The sequence below is a fragment of the Podarcis melisellensis genome (genome assembly GCF_964234715.1).
Source record: "Podarcis melisellensis genome assembly, chromosome: 3".
Taxonomy (NCBI): domain Eukaryota; kingdom Metazoa; phylum Chordata; class Lepidosauria; order Squamata; family Lacertidae; genus Podarcis; species Podarcis melisellensis.
The window spans coordinates 71,495,930-71,520,793 of NC_138530.1; the positions used below are offsets into that span (position 1 = coordinate 71,495,930).

At 42.6% G+C, this 24,864-nt stretch overlaps 1 protein-coding gene across 3 annotated transcripts in view; it reads right to left on the reverse strand.

The window, feature by feature from the left end:
- Positions 1 to 24,655, reverse strand: part of FOXO3 (forkhead box O3) — a 106,648-nt gene extending 81,993 nt beyond the window's left edge. The window contains exon 1 of one of the 3 annotated variants that reach the window (XR_014166631.1): positions 22,384 to 24,417. Coding sequence is in view for 2 of the 3 variants with exons in the window: in XM_081904757.1 (XP_081760883.1) it covers positions 22,384 to 22,968 (585 nt within the window). In the remaining variant the exon portion in view is untranslated. Of the gene's footprint in view, positions 1 to 22,383 lie in introns of all 3 variants that reach the window. The other 2 variants (XM_081904757.1, XM_081904756.1) reach the window with 2 other exon arrangements.
- Between the last annotated feature and the right edge of the window lie 209 nt (positions 24,656 to 24,864).

Sequence of the window (24,864 nt, forward strand, 5' to 3'; positions counted from 1 at the left end):
TGCTTCAAATGTCATACCATGAGTAATACACCTTGCTACTTACTGGGCTCAATCTAGGGAAAGGCAAAACCAGTTTAAGCCCCGTGTAAAGCAACAGCATTTAAACTCTGGGTAATATTCATTGTTCTCTCTCTTCTCTAAATGCACATTTACCACAAATAATTTCTTGAATCCGATGCATCTTACAGATTGACAGACAAGAAGAGTTTAGAAATTCTGGCTTTGCCTTGCTTGGGGGTGGGTGGGAAGAGATGTGGGTGACTGGTTCTTCCACTGACCATCTACCAGCAGGCTTAATAGGCTTTGGAAACAGTCCTGAAATACAGGGTTGGGTTAAGACCTTTAGATGCCCTAAGCATTTTTTAAAGCTTTTGGTGCCCCCAAATATATCTATTTAAAAATATAAACAATAATAAACCATATATGATTAATCTCTATTACAATTTTATATTTAATATTTTTATTGTTGTATGTGTTTTTTCATTTATCGTGGGATTCTTTTTTGTGGAACCTAGTTCAGCTGCATCGTATGGTCCATAGTAAATCCAGCAACAGAAATTTTCTGTGGTACCCCCCCCTTGATGCCTTAAGCACGTGCTTATTTTGCTTAATGATTAATCCAGCTCTCCTGAAATACCATGAGTTCCATAACTGACATGCCATATGAAACACTTTGGCAAAAGACTCTCACAAAACCATAACTTAGGACAAAATGAGTACCTATACTCTTTCTCATGTACCTCATCCCCAGGACACGGGGTGGCCACATTGATAAAAACGTACTCACAAAAGTAAAATGAGAGCAAGCAAAAATAAAACAAAAGTTTAAGTCATCCCACTGAAAGCCAGCAATTGAAAAGATCTTGAGAGTTTCTGAAAGAGGCCCTGGGTTTGGCCCACCTCCAGGGGAGAGAGCGAGCCCCAGAGAATAAAGATGTGATCATCCTTCAACAAAGTAATGCTTCTAAGCTTATTCTAAGGAAAAATGGCTACATGAATGAGCATTACCATTATATGTAGATAAGTGCTAGAGTGGCTAAATGTCAAATTTATTACATTAATATGCTCCTTCACTGAGCAATGAGAGTCATCATAGATACGGATTCAACTGTGGCAAGTGGATGTTATCAACTAGTTTTAAAGTTATTATTCTGCTCAGACAAAACGTATTCCACTTAGGAAAAAATGTCCATTGAATGTCTGTCTGTCTTTGAAAGCACCTTGCACATGGAAACAATAAGGTGCTGATATATCAGGCTTGTAAATTATCCACAAACAATCTCAATATGGTTTGAAGATGTTGGCCACTGCAAATAAATTACAAAGGCTTAAATCCTGTAGTACAAACAACAGTTTAATAATTCAAGTTCCACAAAGCCTTTTTAACCCTATAATTAAATAGACGTATGTGGACATCACCACTGCACATAAGAACACAGCTATAGGAAAATCTGAAGTGGTGAATACTACCCAAATATGAATATATCACATTGTTTAGCTGTAATTACCACTTTAAATATACCACTATCATGTTCCAGGTCCGCTCACAAGTTGACTTGATAAACTTGTAAAGTTCAATCAAAGCTGCAGCCTGGAAACAGCTGTTGGAAAAACCCAAAGTGAACCTTTTCTCCCAGCCAATTCAATGTTCTTTTCACTATTTATATTCTTGGATTGACCAGCTGCGACTGATACTGTAGGTCATGGTGTCCTAAACCTACCAAGAATGTGATGATGCTGTCAAAACTTCTGAACTTGTTTTTAATCATCCTAGTTCTTAATCTTAACTAGCTGTAGCTAGTGTCCTGCTGACCTTGCTTACTGCAAGATCATTAGGAAATCCTATTTTGTCAAGTTCTAATCTTGAGGCATTTCATCAATAAGTACCATATTAACAAACACTGTTTCTTTAAAGTTCTATTTTATCATATTACTATGCTAAGAAACATTTATGTGGCATAAAGATTCAGCACTGAGGGCCTTCTGGCAGATCCCTCACTACGAGAAGCCAAGTTACAGGGAACTAGGCAGGGGGCCTTCTCGGTAGTGGCACCCACCCTGTGGAACGCCCTTCCATCAGATGTCAAAGAGATAAACAACTACCTGATGTTTAGAAGACATCTGAAGGCAGCCCTGTTTAGGGAAGGTTTTAATGATTGATGTTTTAATGTATTAAAAAATACATTCTCTGTTGGCTTCTTTGTTGGAAGCCGCCCAGAGTAGGCAGGGTACAAATAATAATTTATTATTATTATTAGTCACAGATTTTGCCAAATGACCCATCCACTGGGGAGGATCCAGTTCAACATGACCCAAAATTGATTGACAATGCCGAACAGCAGAGGCTTATTCCAAGACAACTTCAATGCAGGACTGGTGGAGAACAGAAGAGAGCAGTTATACATATCCACAGAAATCATTCCACCTCATTGTTTGGTATCAGCTATTCCATCTCTATCCATACTGGCAAATGCATGCAAGCTCCAGAAGAAGGCGGTATGTCATAAGAGGACGTATGGCGTTATGAAATCAGACAAAGCCCTTGAGGGGGTAAACAGTACTTTGCTAAGAATCTGTTCTGCTCCACTTAGATGCTCAATCATACGCACAAGTGTTTATATGAGGCACAAGGTGTGATCCACATACAAGTTAATGACATAATTCCAACTCATATTGAAGGATCTGGACTTCATCTCAAAACATGAAGCAAGCTTCATACCCCACATGCCTCTTTCTGAAAACATGTGCACCAGCGCATCTGATAAAAGAGGATAAAAATGTATATTAAGGTGTCTTCAGATGTAAAACTATAGGTGAATAAATTGTTATTGTTTAAATAAATGACACACTTTTCTTTCTACAATGTTGTCTATGTACGTTATTTATGGATGGATGGATGGATCTATCTGTCTATGGGTTGGATCCAGACTTGTGCAAATATGCACTCTTTCTAAGAAGTCTTTTCCACAGACCATATCTCATGTGAGTTTCATTTCACCCTAAATGCACACCATCATCTGGAACCCAACTTGACTGATATTCAAATATGGTTGACAAATTCAAGTGAGCAGTGGACTACATAATCTACATATGCATTTGCAAAGCAATAAATATAGCAGCATCCAGGTACTAAGAACAACAACAACAATAACAACAATAATAGCAAATTCTAAAAAGAGCTAAAGAAGCAAACTTATCCTACTCTTACAAGGTGCACTGCTAGGAACTGCTTTTATACTTTCAAAGAGGTAGGAGGAATAAATATCAACTGCACACCATAATTACAAGCCTCCTCATACCACACCAACTTCCCTTGTCACAATTTTTTACCAGCATAACATATCACTGTTACAAAGTGGATGTCCCCAACATTATAGGATTTAGGATCCAGCAGCAGCAGCAGATTGGGTTATGTGCCCTCTGTTCTATCTACCTGTTCCACATCTCCAAAATGACCCCTCATGGGTGCTCCTGCACCAGGTGGGAACTCTTCTATTGATCTGACAGCTGTCACATTTCACTCTTAGTAAGCAGGGCAATTTTAAACTTTTCATATATTTCCAGCTCCCTTATTAAAATGACTAATGATTATGTTTCTCCTCTCCAAAGCGGTAGCAACTCCATTTCATAGTCTTAGAGGCTCCTAATATTATGAAACACAATTAAGGCATTCGATTTGACAACAGGGCATCCAGCTACAGGCCCTGCGGACTGCTTCATTCACTTCCCCCCTGTTATTATATGATTAAATGTTCTCATGGGTACGAAAGCTACTTATCTACTCTTACTAAATATCCAATTAGGAGACCTACTCTTTTCCAGTCAACGAATAGCCACTGCTATCCCAAATGGCCATTATAGGACAATACCATATACTTTGAGGCACTATGTATGTGGAAGTGGGCTTCTTAAAGACCTGCTGCATCATTTGTACAATGTTCATTATGGAAAGATCAAAGTATCTCAAATACTTTCTATGCTAGGTAGAAAGGATTATTGGTCAAACCTCCAAATGTTTGAATTACTTTGCTCACTAACAGGGGGGCAAGCTATTATGGAGATCCTGCAAATGTACAGAAAACGATTTTTTACTGCACCAGTGTTTGGTCACAAATCTTTTTTTTTCCTTTTGGGAGTTTTGCGACTTTTATTGCTAAGATCTGTGGTCTAAAAACAAATTTGAATTTTTCGATCTTTTCTACTTGAAAGCTCTAGAATACAAAATATACATGCTCAGCATCATTTCTGGGTGGTGCCTTTATGTTTAAATTATGAGTAGCCTTTGCCTATAGAATACATAGGTGGTGATGGGCAGAGAGCTGGCTCCTTTCTCGATCGTCACTTATGACTATTTTTGCAAGGGATGGGTGGGAATTCACAATTTATGCATGGAGTGCCGCTTACATATAGGGCCCATGTTCATGTTGTGCTCCCAAACACGAAATGTAACCTAACAAAGCAACCCCGAGAAGTTAATTTGAACACCCTGACAACTTGAAATTATATTAGCAGAAATCAGGAAGAATCTCACTAAATCACATAACCACATGTGATCACCCTGTTCTTCGGATTGGGAAAGCCAGAAGCTACTCTGTTGGCTTTAATAAAATAAAATGTGTTGCAAGCCCTAAACACATCCAAATGGAAAGCAATAACAAGTAGGTTATTTTCATGGTGCATGTTTCTGCATGTCCCCAGCTTCCCTGATTTGGCAAACTACTTTCAAGTAAACACTCCTGAAAAGAATGAATGGGAAGGGCAATTGGAATGAAGGACTCTGGTTGCAGTGTTCTAATGCGAAAAACAACAGGACCTGTATCAGTTCCAGTTTTGTTCTTTCGAAGAGTTCCAAGCAGAGTGTAACAGCACCACTCTTCTGTATGGGAAAGCTGTTATATAAAATGAATATAAGCTATTATATAAAATGAAACAAACAAGACAACTACTGATAGAAAGCAAACCTCCTCTGCCACTCTGCAAAATGTTTACAGTGGTGGATAACATCCTGTTTTTAACTGGATTTGTATATGATAAACGGTTGGAGAAAAATGCTACATAAAATCCGAGATTCAGTCTATAGACTTTCAATCTTTGGGAGAAAATTTAATGGCTGACTGAAGAATTTCACCCAGGATGTGTCTTGTTTCACTGTGTAGGGTTACCAGAAGCAAAAGTGGCAACTCAGAAGACTTTTAAAACATGAAAACAGATTTAAACAAACAGCAGCTTATGCAAAAACAAACACCATTCAATACTTTTCTGCATGTAAAAAATATAGCTGATTGATTTCTAAGGGATATCCGCTAAAAGGTCTGAGTTTAAACCTCTTTACAAGTGCAAAACATGTACCCTCTACATTCAATGTTAAGCTTGCTGATTTTTTTAAACAGAACAGAGATTAATCACGGGACTTGAGAGACTCGTGAACATTCTTCTGGTAATGAACCACCATTGTGAAGTTTGTCATTTCTTTTGTCAAGTTGTTAATAAATGACTTGGGATATTAAGTAGCTACAGCTACATTATGTTTACACCAAAATTAGCAACTCTAGCTAAGTGCTTCAGATCGACAATGATAAACAGTGGCTATTATTCCAATATCTGAATGCATAAATAAAACCATGGGTCACAACTCATGGCACAGTAAGATAGTCAGCCCTTGATACGCAGATTATAACTGCAGTCGCGTGATCTGTTGAAATGCAGTTTCATTCTTGAAAACAACTGGAAAACATTTACATTTTATATTTTATTCCCTGCTCCCTCACCCCACTAAAAACTCCTCCCATTGTTCACTTTCACTGAAACCAGCAAAGCTATCTATTTCTCTACCCCCATGCATCGCAAGAGAGAGAGGCTTTCCTCCTCTCCGGAGAGTCAAGCCAGCAACAAAGATAATGGAAGCCAGTGTGACCTACCCATCTCAGGAAGCAATCTCCAGTACAAAGAGACAGACAGATTTTTCAGAGCTTCTATGTTTGGTTGGCACAACTGAGCTCTACAGATATGCTACCCCCAAACACGTATATTGAATATGGGGAGAAACTGGGCATTTAGTGTTAATGTGAAAGGATTGTGCATGAGATTGTGCACATGCTTGGGGACTACGACAGGCTCAGGGTTCACAGTTGTGAGAAAGAGATCTGTGCACATACAGAACTCTCTCATAAATGCCAAACACGGGGCCACAGGAGGATGTCAATATTTAAAGCGTTGTGATACCACTTTAACAGTCATGGCCTCCCCCAAAGGCTCTTGGGAAGCGTAGTTTTGCCACCCTTGACAATGTTTGGTTCGCAGGATCCCGTAGGGGAAGCCATGAGTGTTCAGGTGGTATCATGGGGCAACATTCAGCAAAATATTTCCACTAGGTGCAAGGATAAGCACTAGAGCAACAGGAATGCCCTTCTTCCTTGCTCTGCATGCGCTCAGCACCATCCACAAATGGTGGGTTGGGGAGATGGAACTCAGCAGTTGGTGCAAGGGGAGAAGAGAGGGAGAAAAGTCAGTTGCATTGAGCTTTAAATTTATAATGCAGATCTAGTCTCAGACTTTCGGGCAGTGCTAATAAGCAGTTCTGCTCCCCTCATCACACGTTCAGTTAATTCCTGAGGTGAGGGAAGGTGTCTTCTTATGAATCCTAAAATGCTTCAGTTCACATCACACAGAAATATGCCTTGCTCCTCCTGTTCCCTGCTTATAAAACATTTTGAAATATGTTTACGTCCTAAAGGACAGAAAAACATACCTCAGCAGAAGGCTAATATCAACTAGGGCTGCAGTCCTAACGCCACATACCTGGCAGTAAGCCCTACAGAATTCATGTGTTAGGATTGCCGCTTAAGAGATGGAACTCAGCAGTTGGCCTCTTCATATGCAATCCAGCCCATATATTTTGCAAAACACTTAACAAAACATTCAGTGGGTGGGTGTTTACTCTCACATCCACCCTTTCGGGAAAGTCCCCAATTCCTATACTCTCCATGTCCTTTAGTCTTAGGTCCTAAAGCTGACATATCTCCCAACACAGAGCCCCCCATTTCTACTGGTGGGGAAGCAGCCTTTTTACATATAAGAAGCAGGGTGCACCTTCTGTTTACCCTAGCTACTAAGCAATGCTCGAAAATGTGTCAAGGTAATACATGCTACTTATCAAAATTGCTAATCACACCTCATTTCCTAGTTTAGACAAAAGGTTAGAAAGTATAGCATGTGGTAACAGTCAGGCAAACATACACAAATAAAACAGCATGAACTCACAAAAGAAATGCATAAATGGAGAAAATGAGGCTTTTAATGGAATATATATAACATTTTGTTGGGTTCAGGATTAAGAGAAAATGGTCCTAAAGCGAGATCGGAGAAATCCTGACATACTGGGATTTCTAATGATTAACTATTTTATACTTTTTAAAAAAGTATTTATAGAGATCATCCCTCGTGTTGCAGGGGATACGCTAAACTCCTCACCGTTACAAAGGCATGCTACCATTACACACATTTTTTATAATGACAGATTTTTAAAAAACTTTTCCCCCTAGGCATGTCAATGCACAGACATCATGGGGCAGATCTAAAACCATATCAAAAGCACACATCCTTAGAGTTCAGTTTATCAGGGGACCCCACGCAACATGTTAAGAACTTATCAAGAGACTGCCGGGTGCCTCCAGCCTTGATAGAGGATGCTGTGCTGTCTATCTTTGCTATGTTTGGGGAACCCGATAGTTCCAAGGCCCGATTAACATACTGAATGAAAGTAATATAACTCTTTAAGGGGCCTTAAGTACTTAAATGCCCACTATAGCCTTACTTACTGATTTATATACCACTCAACTGCCAAGGTTTGTAAGCAGTTTATAAGTATACAACCAATTACAAAAAAACCACACTAAATAAACAGACACAATTAAAATAAATAATAAAACAATTCCATCAAAACCTTAAAATAAGCAGCTACAATTTAATTCAAATGTCCAATAAAACAAAACAATTAAAACAGCACAATTAAGAGTTTAAAAAGCAATTAAAAGCATTAAAAACAAGAGGTTCAGGTCAGGAAAATGCTTGGCTAAACAGATGTGTCTTCAGAAAGCCAATACCAGCAGATCCTTCGTATTTCAGCAGGGAGAGCAATCCACAACACTGGCACCACCAGTGAAAAGGCCTGCTTTGTCACAAGCCAATAAGCCAGGATGAAACCAACCAGGCTCCATGTATTTTCAGGTAACCTGTCTATCATTCTAATCATTTTTATTTGTGTATGCCCATGGCTTATTTTAAACTAGTTTGACTACATAATGTTTAGTTTATACTCTTCAATATTAATCAATGGGTCATTTTAACTTTCATGCACATACATGGGCACATGTGAATGAGACACTAGGTTTTTCTCTAGAAGAGAAAGTAGTTCTACATTTATAGTCTACAAAATCTTTATATGCAGTTTAGTATCCAGTTACACTCAATCTTGGAACATATAATTAACAAAAATAATCACTTACATGGCACTTTTGGTACATGCTATAATCTCCTTCCATTTTTTTTTTAATTTAAAGGCTATGACATTAAATTGAGGGGGGTACCCAATTTGGTTTTGATAATAAAATTATTTTAGACCCCTTTCATGCCTCTCCAAAGAAAGGCAACTTAAAGTAACATTGTGCAATAGCAACACACAGCCCTGGAGACACCACCACAGAATAGTCCATCATGCTTCAAGTGGACAATGTGTAGGCTTCAACATTAGTGTATGCAGTGAGGAAGTAAAGAGAACTTGTGGTCCCTCCCATGCCTCACACATATGGGGGGAAACAATGAAATGGTTTGAGAATGAGAACTTAGTTCCTTTAGGGAACATCTCTCACAGAACACAGCATGGATTCATACGGCACACTTGCTAGATTTGAAATGTCTGAAGCAGCCCTTTGCACCCAGTGGCACTGATTGTCACACAACGCTTAGATGCCTGGCTACATGTTCCAGCTGCTCCTGTCAGAAACTGACCGCTTAGAGTCCTGAAGATCTCCTTTCAAGTAGCTTGGAGCACTAGCCCAACCTAACCTTTCCCCACCCTCCCAAGAAGGTAAAGGAGTTCCAGGAAAAATCAGAGGAGAAGGGAACAGCTCCTTGCCCAGAGGAAAGAGTCAGTCTCCACCTTGCTTGCAGGTGGGCTCTTTAAAACAATCTGGTGTTTATTGGGGAAGCAGCAGAGAAGAGTTGCAATTTGCAAATTGACTGCATTTCACTGAATAAAACCAGAAGATTAAAAGAAGAAAGAATGAATGAAATTCCTCTCAAGGAAGCAGCTCCTTCCTACGCCTTTTGTTTTCCAAAGGTTCCTTTGCCTTCCTGGGAGGACAGGGAAAGGCAGAGATAGTGTCTGAGCCGTTCTTCCATTGGTGACCCCTGCTTGTTGATGCCAGGACCAGGCAGTTGGGTCTAGCGGCCATTTTGTTTTCTACAATGCTCCCAATGTAGTGGTGATCCAGGGCACTGTGGGAAATTTAAATGGTTGCTAAACACAGCTTCCTGGTGATGCTCATAGTCCTGGACCAGGCGCTTTTCTTTTTTATGTATTGCAGCAAGCCCTGCTGGAGCAGTGGGCCATGGCAGTTGCCCAAGGATACCAGGTACTAAAGCCATTGTGTCCAGCCTTCCCTGCCCATTGAGAGAAAGATCATCAGGATTCTGAACAAACCGCCCACAAGAGCAGCTGTAATGTGTATCAAGCTCTAAAACAGCAGGAAATGAGAATTTAATGAATCTTCGGAGTGTTTCTATGTCCATAAGGAAAGCTACAGACACAAAAAGGCTCTGAAAAAAAGCAGAGGACTGTCCCACTGGGCCTCAGAATCAATCACACACAATCATTGAAATTAGGAAAAAGCACCTGGGCATCCCATAGCAACAACTAAAGCCGCTTTAACTGAAAAGCAAGAGAATTCATGGAGAGAAGTGACATGGCCATGGAGGGAAGTCTTACATCATCAGAAGACATTTTAAAAGATACACATGTTTTGTTAAAACCCACATTATTCAACATTTTGCGTTTCCTACTGTCACACTACAACCCACTGCAATGGATTTTGGCAAATGTGTAGCAGCTCTTACACATCATGTGCAAAATAGATGGATGGCAACCAAGCTTCAACACTTGTTTAGGACATGTGGGCAGGGTGGGCAAGGGGTGATTTAATCAGTTTATTCAACTTTCAGAACTGCTTCCTGTGTGTGCCTTAGAATTGTATGCCCTATGTTGCTCAATAATTTCCCATTTATTTCTCCTTCAAACTCTTCAACATTCAGTTCCAGAAGCTGAGAGAAGAGTTGGCTTCTCCCAATGAAAACCCATTTGACTATTTCTAGGCTCAGCAACTAATCCATCCTTCAGTAAGAGAAATCCCTGCAGCCCCACTAGCCAGAACCAAGTAAATTCATCTCATGGTTTTCTTTACAGTGCCTGAGCTGCATTTTATCACCTTACAGACCGTAAGCTCTATCGGGCAAGGATTGCTCTCCCACCCTCCCTGATCATTCAGCGTTGAGCCCATAGTTGCTCCATACAAAGAACCATGACTCAGCATGGCCTGGAAGAACTAAAGCCAAGAATGCATTAAAGTGTATTGATAAAGTCAGAACAAAAGTCCACAGCCAAATGTTATACAGTATTCCATTTTCATACACAAATGACCAAACCAGCTTTTTTCCCCTAGTAGGTGGAAATGGTAAGTGGAATGAAAGGGAAGGCCCAATCACAGAACCAAACTAGAATCATAAAATTGTAGGCTTGGAAGGGACCCCACAGGACATCTAATCCAACTCTCTGCAATGCAGGAATCTCAACTAAAGCATCCATCACAGATGATTTGTCAAACCTCTGCCTAAAAACCTCCAAGAACAGACAGTCCACCACCTCTCCTAGGTGTCTGCTCCACTGATGAACAGCTCTTACAGTCAGAAAGTTCTTCCTGATATTTAGTCAGAATCTCATTTCATGTACCTTGGTTCTATTGGTTCGGGTCCTAGCCTCCAGAGCAGGAGAAAACAAGCTTGCTCCTCCCTCCATGTGACAGCTCTTTAGATATTGGAAGATGGCTAACATATCTCCTCTCAGCCTCCTCTTTACCAACCTTAACATTACCCAATTCCCTCGACTGTTCCTCACAAGGCTTCGTTTCCAGACCCTTGATTATCTTATTTGCCCTCTGCACACATTCAAGCTTGTCAATATTCTTCTTAAATTGTGGTGCCCAGAACTGAACACAGTACTCCAGGTGTGGTCAAACAAAGTCAGAATGGAGTGGAACTATTACTTCCCTTGATAAGGACACTATACTTCTGTTGATGTAGCCTAGAAGAGCAGTAGTGTGGTTTTTTTGCCGCTGCATCACACTGTTGACTCATGTTAAGTTTGTGCTCTACTAAGACCCCTAGATCATTTTCACATGTACTACTGGCAAGCAAGTATATTTGTGCAGCTGGTTCTTCCTAAGTGTAGAACCGTACATTTGTCCCTATTGAAATTCATTTTGTTAGTTTTGGCCTAGTTCTCCAATCGGTTAAGGTCATTTTGAATCCCAGCAGCATTGCACCCCTCCTAGTTTGGTGTCATCTGCAGATTTGATGAGCAGCCCGTCAAGTCCTTAACATCTATATGTTTATTGACAAATGGGGGGAACCAGCCAAAGCCATTAAGGATATATTATTTATTATGTTAAGCAAGATGCAAGTTGCATTCGAGTTGTTGTTGCATGGTGTCGCTTTTTGAAACAGAAGCTTTAATACACACACACCTAAATATACCAGCAGTCTTTGTCTCAAACAGAGAAGATGAATAATGTATAGAATAATTAGGCTTCTGATATAAAACAAAATAAAGCAAATTATCTGCTTGTTTATTCAACTGTATATAAAGAAACTCCACCAACTTTACAGGGTTAGAATATACATAGTGCCCTATTCATGTAGAAAATGTTTTCCATCAAGTTGGAAATGGGGGTGGAAACAGAATTACCCAGGTGATGCACACAGTACTTAAAGCTTTTTCAAGAAATTTTCTGATTTCTGTGTCATATGAAAGTGGCTGGCACTCTTGGTTATAGGGAAGTGATCAATACGAGATAGTGAGGAATAAATATTGCCTCCTGACAGCAGCAGTTATTAACTTAAATCAAGTTAATAAAGACAACTACAGATGTGCTTGTTTAATGAAACTTTTTTTTTTTGCAATGCAGCGCTCTGCTAATAGTGGTTGAATACTTTGTCTTTAGAACTCAAGCTGTGATAAGGACCAGTTAAAGGAAGCTCCTCCCTCCAATCCTGATTGATTGGGGTGTGGGTGGGTGCGTGGGTGTGGGTGTATGCATGCATGCAGAGAGAGAAATTAGTCTAAGAAAGAGTGCTTCTCTGCCCCTTGTCAGTTATAACAACCAAGCTTCTTGTATATACTATTACTACTACTCCTCTGTTGACTTCTGAAATATCCAACAGTTCTCCTTAAGGCAGATTGCTGTCTGCTTACTACCTTTACCATTCAGCTGCTTCTTTCCATTCTCGCACAAATATTACCCAAGTTATTTTGGGGTAAAAACCATTCTACCCAAGTTATTTTTGGAGTAATTCACGGAGGAATGTTCCCCTCTCTATTCCAGAGCTTTGTTATGAGTTACAGCAACTGAGAAACCTTGATTAAGGAAACAACAGTGAGAATGGCAAAAATTGCATGGAAATAAGCTGAAGCGTCACCTTAAATAAGGCGACTTGAGCAAAATTACCAACAGGGAAAACGTTCCCAGAACATTCATTTCCACATAAAGGAAGAATGTTCAGCCCTTCCGTTCTCAAACCCTTGGATCTTTTAGAACCAGAAGCTACAGTCTTTTTTCCTTCACCCTCATCAGCTATTCAAAGGAGTGTGCAGATACTGAGTCATATAAATAAATCACTGTGGGACGGCTTGGAAATGTGTAGGTGAGTGTTAAAATAGCTTGCACATATGTTTATTAAAACGTAGACGGTATGAAGGATCTGGAGATATTTACTGTATCGTATTGCTGTGCTTAATGCTAGGTTAGATAACATTCTACCAGGGTATGGGAGAACAGAAGGGAAAAAATAGGCCTGCTGCTGAAGAAACTGGCAAAATCTTAATTATGTTAGAGGAAATGTAATCTCATACTAACCAAAGCTGACTAGCCATTTCTCGCTTCATGTGCCATGCCTACAAAAACTCATCTAAGAAGCCCATGCTTCTGCCATATAAAATAAAACAACAACAACAATATTGCTTAAGGAAAGGAGAACATGCTGCACCCATCTTTATCCCCACTACACTGGAGCAAACTCATTTTGTCCTGCATAAATAACAGATATAAGCAATAGGCTTTAACCAGATTCCTCAAACAATGACATCAGCATGGGATCTATCAACAACGGCAGTAAGTATTTCAAGCTCTCCCTAAGACAATTCCCTTCCTCGAGTTCTTCACAAATGGCATGGATCTTGTATGTCCAGCTAAGCTTTGGCACAGAAAAGCTCAGCACAGTACAAGTCTTCACCCTCCTTAAGAGAACCTTTCCTTCCTCTTATCCTCTGACATATGCAGAAGAGTCACCGTGAGCTTTGGAGCATGTCAGAGTCCAGTGTCTTATGGGATATATGAACATACATACATACATACATACACTCATCCCCAAAACCTCTAGCCTGTGCTGAAGACTTACGGGAGGGAAGGATTGGTGGCATACACAAATAACAGTTAGTTACTGAGACAAGCCAAATGTTTTGGATCCTTGCCTATAACAGCATAATGGTATGATCTACAACCTTGCACTAGCAAAGCAGGAAGTAGATGCCTTCTCCTAAGCAGGCATTTGAAAATGTAACAAATAAATCTCCCTCTGCGACAGATGAGGTGCTTCCAAACATGGGCTATTTAGAAGCAAATAATTACCACTGCAATGCCAGTGGAGTGGCAACTTATAATTTCCAGGCCTCTGGAATCCAAATGACATTCTGTAGCCATGTGGGTAACCCCCATTCTCCCAACCTCAAGAACTGATGGGGACAAAGGATTAATTTCTCTTCTCCCACCGTCAGCTGCCCTTTAGAATGAGAAAAAGAAATAGAAAAAAAGAAATGCAATTTGAACAGAAAAAAAAATTAAAGAGAGTTGATTCCTAAAGGGGAGAGAGGAGCTACAACGAAGGAAATGTCTCTACCATAACCCAGTGCTTCTAGTTGTTGAACTACAGCTCCCATCATCCCTAGCAACAGGGTGTGCTGACTGGGGCTGATGGGAGTTGGAGTCTGGACAGCCAAAGGTTTCCCACTCCTTCCATAATCTATGCAGGCCATAACTGGTCCTGAACCCACAGAACAGCAGCACAATGGGTCATCTACAACTGGAGAAGTTGAGCAACTGTTCCACTGTGTTAAAAAGTGGGGTTGTCTAAGCTTTTGGGGGGACCCTAGAAACTAAACAATAAAATAAAGGACCATGTTTTGACCACACCATTACTGAGATGCCTCATAAAAAGAAAGTAACTACTTCACAGTAAATGCCCAGTGTGAAAGCAGGCATGATATCTGTTTAATATGGTATCAGTCAGGGATGCTTGCCCTATGGTAAGAATTGGACTCTGTGACCCACTGAGAGCAGCTTTAGGTATATTCATATACACAGATACAGGAGTGCTAGTGCAATCTGCCTATACTTTCTGTACTTGCACAGATCATCAACTCCTGAAGATGCCTCTATTACAGAAGTGTGCTGTATTATGCTCTCACAGGGAAGTCATAGGAAACTGGTTTATTATATGTACATAATGTATGTGCCAAAATCCAACATCAACCTTTTCTCTTGGTTTGATGTATTCTTTATTTATAATTTTTTCATTCTGCAACCAATGTGTAAAGTGAGAAGACAAATACCTGCCATAAACAAAGCTGTTACACGTATACAAATGCTTTCAGGTCCCATACTTGTAGCCATATGCTATTTAGACAGTAACTGATTAGCACCAAGTATATTGTTTCCTGTGTTCTCGAAGCTACTAAAATGAGTTTCACCAAACTGTGGGAGGCAGTGGAAGACAGGAATGCCTTGCGTGCTCTGGACCATGGGGTCACGAAGATTTGGACATGACTAAACAACAACATATTGTTTCCTGTGGTTATTACTACATTTCCAGACAAGCAAATGGGAGGAATGATAACCCTAGACCTATTTAGCTTGCCAGGTGAAATAACCCTGCTCCTTGCCCTGTGCAATGTTCTGTCCTGACCCTTCCTGGGCCAATTGGGTGGGGGTTGAGCGGAAGTCCTTGTGCAAGTGTCCTCTGAAAAGAGTCATTAGTTGGATCCTGCCGATTACTTTCAACTGCGTACTATCAAGAAAGATGGTGGCTGTTGGTGGAGGCCACCAAAAATTCTTCCACCTGGCAGTAACTCCTCACAGAAGCCATAACAACGTAGGAACATGGAGAGTCATATGACAGAGCCAATCAGAAACATGCAGCTGTGTCGCAAATAATTCTTCACATATTGGCCTTTCTCCAGGTTCACACACTCAATCAGGTGAGGTGGGTGGCATTGTGGCAGAGGTCTTAGAGCCCTGGTTACAAAATGCCCTCCCGAGAGAAACTGACCTTTTGTGTGTGTGTGTGTGTGTGTGTGTGTGCACGCGGCGCACCATTCTCCCAGGCCTTTTAATGTGAATTTTCAGTGCATTTTAGATTTCTGGCACTTAGTAAATTTTGTTGATGGTTTTACTGCTTTGTATGTTTGCTGTGCTGGTTTTATGTGGTTTTTCTGATTGTATGCAGATGTTACAGTTATTATAATGATATTGTGCTGGTTACTTTATTATAGCATCTTACTTATTTTAATCTTAGCAAACTGCCCAGACAGTTCAGGTATGTGGGCACTATAAAGTGTAAGTAATAGTTGTTGTTTGTTGTTGTTGTTGTTGTTGTTGTTGTTGTTGTTGTTGTTGTTGGTGTCCCACATGCTAAACAGCTCACAAATGTTACAATCCCCATATGAAGGATGTAACTTTTAAAATGGACCAGAGTTAATACAAGATACACACAAACGGAAACACTGGGAGACACACTGCAATTTGCCTTTCCTATTGGTTATAGCTATTACTGTTAATTATTGCAATGCTTTGTTATCTATGCAGCACTATGTAACAATAACCACATATGGTCAAATATAAAATGTGGCAATTCTATGTCTTTCAAAAGTAAGTAGCTTGATGCACTATAAGCTTAGGTATGGACCGGACAATGAATTCACCTTCACCCAAACGGCTGCATGTTAAACATGTCACCTGCAAATTCCTCAGTACAGACCACTAGTAATGAACCAGATGCCTTATATATTTCTGCAAATTTATTGTGCAATTTTGTTATTTACACATTACAAGACGACAGTCTATTTATTTGTATCATTGATTGTATTATCCTTTTTTAAACCCATAAAAGTTTTTTTTGGGGGGTGGGGATAGAACAGTCTGTTTGTTGTATACTAGTATCTCACACACTCCAAGTAAAAAAATGTTCCAAATCATTAAGATGTGTCCTTTTCAACACAGAGAACTTCAAAGTGGTGCATAAACATTCTCGGTGCAATGAATCTGCTTAATAATTTGATTTTTAAAAGTAAGTCCAAGCTAAAAGTACAGAATGTAGAAAAAACAACAACTAAAAAAAACTTAGCTATACTTTCTCTGCCATAGTCATCATGTTTGTGTGATCAGCTCTGACCCATGGAGGTACAAGTCTAAACGAATACTTGTTTCTCCATTGTTCTACATAAACCAGGGAAGCTACTCAGATTACTCTGAAGCAAGGCACACAAGGCCAAGACTGTGCTGAAGGTTTGGATATGACCAGTACCTGGAGGGCAATCGTCTGAGAACCACATCTACACCACTTTGAGTCCATGACAGACAGAAGGCAGGATAGAAAGGTAAGAAAATTAATGTTTTTTTTAAAGAAGGCTTTCCAATACTTTCCCATGGGCAGTTCATAATTTGTTTCTATTAGATGAGAAAATGCCTCGCGGATAAAAGATAGTAGCATCTATTTCGGCCTGCCCAAGTTCCCTAAAAACAAACAAGATTTCACAGGTCTAGTTTGGTCTCCTCTTCCAGTAAGGTCATGTTAGAGGTTACTGCAAAATTTCTGAACTAACATATCACCAAGTATCCAGGGATCCAAGTTTTTAACATTTTAATTAGCTCAAAGTACCAGTTAAGGCTGCTCATAAATGAAATCAATATCAAATTAAAATTATAAATGGTTAGAAATGTTTCAACTATGCTTAGCAATCTAATTAATGTAAGCACTTTGCTGCATGGTCTAGAGTATGCTGCTATTGAAATCAATGAGCATAAATTCAGTACAGTCCTCCATGTTGCTACATGTTGTTGTTTTAACCGATCCTCTGTAGCCCATTTGATACGAAAGTTTTCTTAAGGCAGCAGCTTAAAAGGCTTTGGCACTTTTGGACTCCAAACAACTACATCTGCTAACGACGCAGGCTCTGTCAGAAGAGCAACAACTGACATCCCACGTCTAAACTTTATGGCATTTTTATGGTGCATTTATGGTAACTCTTGGAAATGCAGCACATGATGCAAAAATACACATGTATTTTATTTCATAATCACTCCCTTCTTTTAAACTGCTGGACATTATAGATTATTATTAGTATTGAATTATGAGATCCTTCCATGTTCAGTTCACGACGATTGAAAGCCCTTCATTCGTACTTAAGTTTCTACTGGTGTGTCCTACAGAGAAGTTGGGACACATGAAAAGGTTACTAATAGAAACTTTGTGGTGCCTAACTAACTTCCAAATGACTTGTTTCCACTGAACAGCCTACATTCTGTTTTATTCCCATTAAATGAAAATATTTAAGAGGAAAACAGTTTCATTGTAAATTTAAAAGAATTCTGAATGCATGGACTCATTCATGCCTCTGAGACGGACACTGTAGCTGTATAAAATCTTTGTACATGGGATCTGCATCAGGCAAGTACAATAGGCAACATTTGAGCAAATGCAAAAAGTCACGGCATTTATTCTTGGCCACTGTAATAGAAAATAAACACCTTCTTTCCATATTTATTACCTGTATATATATTTTTCATGTGAAAACACAGTCACATATTAAATATGAAAGAAAAAAATTTCTTGCTGTTCTTCAACTGTGTAAAAAAACTCAGGGCCACTTCACCATAAATTACAAAATATTCACTCAATAGGCACATTCATGAAGGAAATAATATGACTCAGTCGGTACAGCGTGCATCTCTTAATATCTGAGCTGTGTCCCATGTCAGGCAAAATAATTCCTGCATTGCAGAGAGTTGGACTAGATGACTCTCACAGTCCCTTTCCAACTCCACAATTCTAAAATTCTAACGTGCACACAGTTGTGCCACATGACCATGGCAGATTAACTACATGTACAGATGCACTGGGTGTGATCGCTATTACACAGGAGATGCAAATTGTTTACTTTATAGGGGGAAAAGTGTTGTGTAGGAATGCCTGCCAATACAGGAATTTGGTAATGCATGAAGTGGTTCCTATTTTATGTGTTTATGGATGGGGACAGACCTTAGGGTAGACCCACGGAAATTAATGGCTATGATTAACTTAGGTTAATTAATTTCAGTGGGCTGACTCTGAGAAGCACTAGAATTAAAAACAATCTTTTCAAAGGGAGTTGAGGGTGGTACGACAGAGGCATCATCGGTTACGTAGTGCACACATACATTTCTTTTGTCCTACCAATAGTTCTGGTCAAACAGGTTTTGCTGGCTCTTGGAGGTCTACAAAACCTTGCAGAACCTGTGAACAAAGACAATAGAGGTGCGTACACCATGTGCAATAATATGCCTCTGTCATAGCATCCACATCTCCCTGGGTGAAGGCTGGTCATCTCCAGTGCAAATCGTCATCTTTTGCTTTGCTGGCTTAGCACTTTGTTTACACAGAACAAATGGTTCAGCAGGAACTGAGAAGAGGAGGGACAGAGAGATATGGGTTTTCAGAGCAACTTTTACTCAAATATCATGTTTTCATTAAACCCTCCCTCCAAAACTCAAAGGGGGTTGCAAGTTGAAAGAGAGAAGATGTACAGAACTGGGGGTCATCCAGTGAAGTTGAAAATTGGCAGAGTCACGGGGATAGTGAATATGTCTTCACATGGTACAGAGTTAAAATATGGAATTCACTTCCACAAGATATCGTGACAGCCACCAACTTAAAGGGCTTTAGAAGGGTATTAGACAAATTCATGGAGGAGGAGACTACCAATGGCTGCTAGTCATAAAGTCTATATTGCTTCTATTATCATAAGTCGGATGCCTCTAAATATCAGCTGTTGATGTGGAGAATGCTATTGTGCTCGTGTCCTGCACTGTGGCTTCATGGACACCTGGTTGGTCACTGTGAGAACAGGATGCTGAACTAGATAGGTTTGATCCTGCATGGCATGTTCTCCCCGTGGCAATCCACCATGGCCTGTGGCTGGGTGGCATGAAGGGAGAAAGGGCAAAATGAGTATTATTTTCTTCCACCCTTCCTCAAGATGCTCAAGGCAACTTACATGGTTCTTCCTCTGCCGATTCCAGTTTATGTGGTAGGTTAGCATTTTAAACCCCAACAGGGAAAAGGCTTTGGAATGGGAAAATGGCAGTAAAGACAAAGGTAAGCACTCTCAGGTGCCTCCTCCTAAGAAGCTTTTTAAGAAAAATAAAATAAAATATGAGGACTGGAGTTCCAGTACACAATTATCTGTGCATAATGTGCAGCTGGCCCCCAAGCGGCAAACCCTATATAAGCTTCAACTGTCCCCTCAGCTTCAATGTGCCATGAGTGTGATCCTATGCATATTCAGTGGAGCAGATGTCCCATCTTGTTCAACGAGGCTTACTCCCAAGTGAACACACAAAACCACAGGATGATATCCAATGTTAGTTATGGTCATATTCAAAGCAGACCCAGTGAAATCAGTGGACTTAAGTCCACTGATTTCAGTGGGTCTACCCTAAGTATGAATTAGTCAAATTTCACCCACATTCACTGGTACTTCCTTCCGAAAAAGCATGTGCAGAATCCTATTAATCTGTGGCATAGAAAGCTGCCTTTGAAGACCATTAAGATTCTTGGCACTTCATGGTTTAAGAGACAGGAGGACCTTCCAGGGTTGAACTTGGGACCTTCTGAATGGAAAGCATGTGCTGTGCCACTACGGTGCAGACATTCGCTGGTGGGGCTCAAACACGCAGCCACTGTAAGTCACTGGCAGCAGCTGCTGATAGTCGCAAGCTGCCTTATACCAAACCAGACCATTAGACCAACTAGCTACAGTGACTGGCGAGAGCTGCGCAGGTTTTCAGGCAGGAGTCCTTCCTATCCCTACCTAGAGCTGTTAAAGACCAAATCTGGGACCCTCTGCATACAAAGTCATAGTGCCTGACCATTACAAAACTTTTGCCTTGTCTAAGCAACTACCTCTAAGAAGCATGGGTGATTTAAGTAGAATGGTTTATATTTGTAATACTAGCAGACGGAAGCATTTCAAAAAGTGCCAGTGTTCCGCATCCCGTTTGTGTGTTAAAATGTCACCAGCAACAAAAGACGGTATGTGACTACAAACAGGAGTTATAATTCCTAGCTCAAGTTATTGTATAGCACTATTTAAAAGGCTGTGGGGTGCCTTTTACGTACCAATGCACGTAATGCCATAATCTGTGTGGCTATTTAATGTGGGAAAAATAGCTATCCAGTTCACCCCACTAGCAACAGATATTGCTTTCTATAACTCTTCACTATTTAGCATCTTGAGGTTCTGGGTTTGTTTGCTTTTTTAAAAATACTATCCTGTCCCCTCTAGATGCACTTATTTACATTGCTTGCTATTTAAAAGTGCTCTTAATTTCTATTTCTTGGGTCTTGTCTTTTGCTGAACAAAGGAATTTAAAATGTAAAATAAAAGACTGTGGCAGTGTAAATACACAAATATTGAGAAATACAAAAAGCAAGCAATGTCCTCACCTATTTTTTAGCTCAGTAGGTTCAGAGGCTGATGCATGCATATAATCCCATCAAACAAAGGACAGTCTCCCACATGGCAGATTTAAACAGGGGATTGTTTTGCTTCCCTATCTGCTGAACAGTACCAAGTCTTGGCTACTAGAAAATAGATAATGGGCAACAAGCACAAACACACCACCATGTAAATAGACACGCCACTGACATACTCTTGCTCATTTCTGGCATAAGTTAGAAGCTTCCTGCTTTGCTAACACAGGAGGGGACCACAGGTCGCCTTTGACTGAGAAGACATTGGTCTAGCTTAAGCAGCAGCAGGTGCTGGGATCAGAGCCTAAGCCAGGCAAAGTAAAGGTGCTCTTAAAGAACCCTTATGGACTGATCCTGAAGCAGGATCCCTGAGAGAGAGGCGCTGATGTTCCTCACAACACCTTGAAGGTCACCCTTGCAGAGGACAGCAAAGAACTAGTTTTGGAAAGTTGTTCTGCAATTGCCCCACCACACCCGGGACCAACCAGGCTTAAAGCCTAGGGGAGAAGGGGAGATCCGCAAGGCTGGGGTGCACTGCATGAGAGAAAGCGCTCCATGAACACGTCCACGCAGTCACCTTTTTCACTGGGCATCTCCTTCAGCTCCTACCAGCAGCAGGCTATAATCTAGAAATGTGGGTTAGTTGATGATGTGGGTCAAGTGTGTTTGGTGGTGGTTTCTGTGAGGTTTCTTTTTTAAGCTCTTTATTTAGGCTTGCCGATCTTGACCACGAAAAACCAGTTCAAGTGTATGTCAGAGAACTCAAGTTTTGTCGGGTCAAAAACGGAGTCAAATACTGTACACCCTACTCTCACAAAGTCACTTGTAACACTGAACAAAAACCAGTTCCTCCCCCCCCCCCCAACACTCGTGAACCACTTTTTTCCACCGTCAGAAACCACGGCGGCATTTTTGTTCTGTTTTTTGAGAGCTTTAAGAGAGTAGGAATTTTCCCGCCCTTTCAATGCGTCCTGAGGGGAGGTTCAGCGCTAGCGCTTGTTATGACTGGGAAACAAACGGAGATAGAGAGGGGTGGTCGTTTTTCTGCACTAATTAACACAGAAGATCGTGCCGTGCGGATCATGCAATGGAGTTTGGGGTGGGGGTGGTTTGCCTTCAGATAGATCCACTCCGACCCACTACTTTGAGGAAAAGTAAAAAAGGAATACGACACTGGAGAGAGCGTGTGACCCACACAGGAGATCCAGTTCGCACAACCACTCGCCCGGCCGACCACCAACTTTCCTCCCCGCCCGCCCGCCGCGCGCTCACCTTCCAGCCGGCCGAGCTGTTGCTGTCGCCCTTATCCTTGAAGTAGGGCACGCAGCGCACCATCCACTCGTAGATCTGCGAGAGGGTGAGGCGCTTCTCCGGGGAGCTCTCGATGGCGCGAGTGATCAGGTCCGCGTAGGACAAGTTCCCCCACGCGTTCCGGCGGGACGAGCATTTCCTCGGCGCCGCCGCCGCCCCGCTCGCCCCCGGCTGCTGCGGCTGCTGCCCTCCGCTCGGCGCCCTGGCGCCCTGGCCGGACCCGTCGCCGGACAGCCCCGAGAAAGGCGCCAGCAGGCGGGCCGTGTCCTCCGGGGCCAGCGCCTCGCCGCCGCCGCTAGGGACGGCGTCTCCGACGGCCATGGCCGAGCTGCCCCCTTGCTCCTCGTCGTCGACGTCGTCGTCCTCCTCGGGGATCATGGAGGCGGCGTCGGCGCCCGCTTCCCCCGCGGGCTTGGCCGGGCTCGCCTGCAGCTCAGGCCTCTGCAGGGGCCACGTACAGGAGCGCGGGCGGCTCTGGGGCTCGAACTCGGGGTCCAGGTCCACGTCCACGGGGGACAAGGGGGCGGGGGGAGACGCCTCTGCCATCTTGGCCTCTCCCCCGCTCGGGAGGCTGCTCTGCCTGCCTGCCGATCCGCTGCCAAGTGGGGATGTCAGGGGAGAGGAGCCCGATCCACACCTCGGCCGTCCCTCCGCCTCCTCCTCCGCTGCCGCCTCCTCTCGCACCTCCTAGTAGCAGCGATCAGCGAGGTTGTACAAACATGCCACGCTCCATTAAAGGTCCGGCCGCCTCCTTTTCACCCCGCCACCTCTCCTTCCCTACCGCCAGCAACAACAACCAATAAAATCAATCGGGAAAAAGAAACGATCAGGTGGTCAAGCCGGCTCCAGGTGCGCCCTCTTCCTCGGGATCCTGAGGAGCGCCGATTTTGCAAGAAACAGCCCCCCCCCCAAAAAAACACCCAACCCTTGCAGAGTGGGAAAGCAAATCTCCGCGGCGGCGCGCCCGTGTGTTTGTTTATCTTTCACCCCGTGCAGGATTGCTCCAATAGCATCTCGCGGTATGCATTAAAGAGACCACTTCCCGCGGGCTCTCTCCCCCTCCGCACGCCTAAAAATAAAGAGAGAGCCACGAGTCTCTTCTTGCTTGTTGCTTTGGCGGGCGCTTTCTGTTCGGCTCCAGGAGTCCTTCTCCGCCGCTGACTTCGAAACAGCTTAGCTGGGAAACTGAAGTCTTAAAACGCACCCGATCGCGCCTGCTCCATTCCTCTTCCCCGCCCCACAAAAAAGCAAAAAACCCCAAAAAGGGGGCGCAGAGGGGGAAAACAACAACACTGGGAAACTCACGCTCTGCTGTGGTTTTTAAAAAATCCGAATCTTCAACGTGGGGGAAAGAGAGAGGGAAAGAGAGCGAGGACTCGGGATCCAAGGCAAGTCAAATTGCCCGTCTTCCAACAGGTCCAGAAGCCCGGAGTCCTCGTCCTTTAGGGCTGCCAAGGTTTTCGTTCCAGCATCCGCACCACCCCGCTCATCACCTCCTCGCTCCTGCTGCTGCCATCTTGACAGTTTCCCCTCTTTCACTCAAGTCATTTAAACAAGCCTTGGCGAAAAGGCAGAGCGGGAGGTCACGCAGGCGGAGGGAGGGAGAGGGAGGGAGGGACGAAGGAGCGAGCGGCAGGTTCCAAGCGGCGGCGAGCAGCTCGGACGGCGGAAAACCCAGGTCGGAATTCACAGGAGGAGGAGGAAGACGCAGCGTCGCTGCTGCTGCTGCTGCTGCTGCATGGCTCCTGCTAGCACGGTTCCTCCAGCTCGTCTCGCCTTAGGCAGAGGAAGAAGGCTTTAAAACAAAGCGACGCGGATGATCCCCCTGCCTGGAAGAAGCGCAGGAGGAGGAGGCGCCACTGCTGCCGGGGACGAAGGGCGCCTCTGCAGCTCGCGCGAGCAGCCCGCCGCCCTCCGCTCTGCTGACTTCCACATTCCTTCTCCTAACAACCAGCGGCGGCAACACAAAGTTATAGACACACGCAGGGAGCCTCAACCTAACCCGGTAGCAGCAGCCTGGGCGCCACCCACCAAGTGGGAAGGCCTTGCGTCGTCGGCGGGAGGGGCGAGCGAGCTGCCAGCGCCGCCAGTGCAGGGCTGGCTATCTGGAGGCATCTCAGCCAACAGGCGCGCTCGGTCGCCTGCCTTTAACCCTTGGAAAAACGCATCGCTGTTAAAAATCAGCAAATGGAGCCATTCATGGAGGAGCAGGGATTTAAAGAAACAATGCATTAATAAAGAGGTGTGTCTTAGGAGATCTGGGTTGTGTTTGTTACTACGTGTTACCTTAGCTTTTGTTTTGTTGGAACAACGTTTCCCCTCGTTTTGTTTACTGCCTTCGCCCTCAATCTTTCCCTTCCACTCAGGCCTCTTACCTTTAAAGCAGAGCTTAGAAAACACAGAAGTTGTGTGGGCACCTGCTGACCACTTTTTCATGCGCTG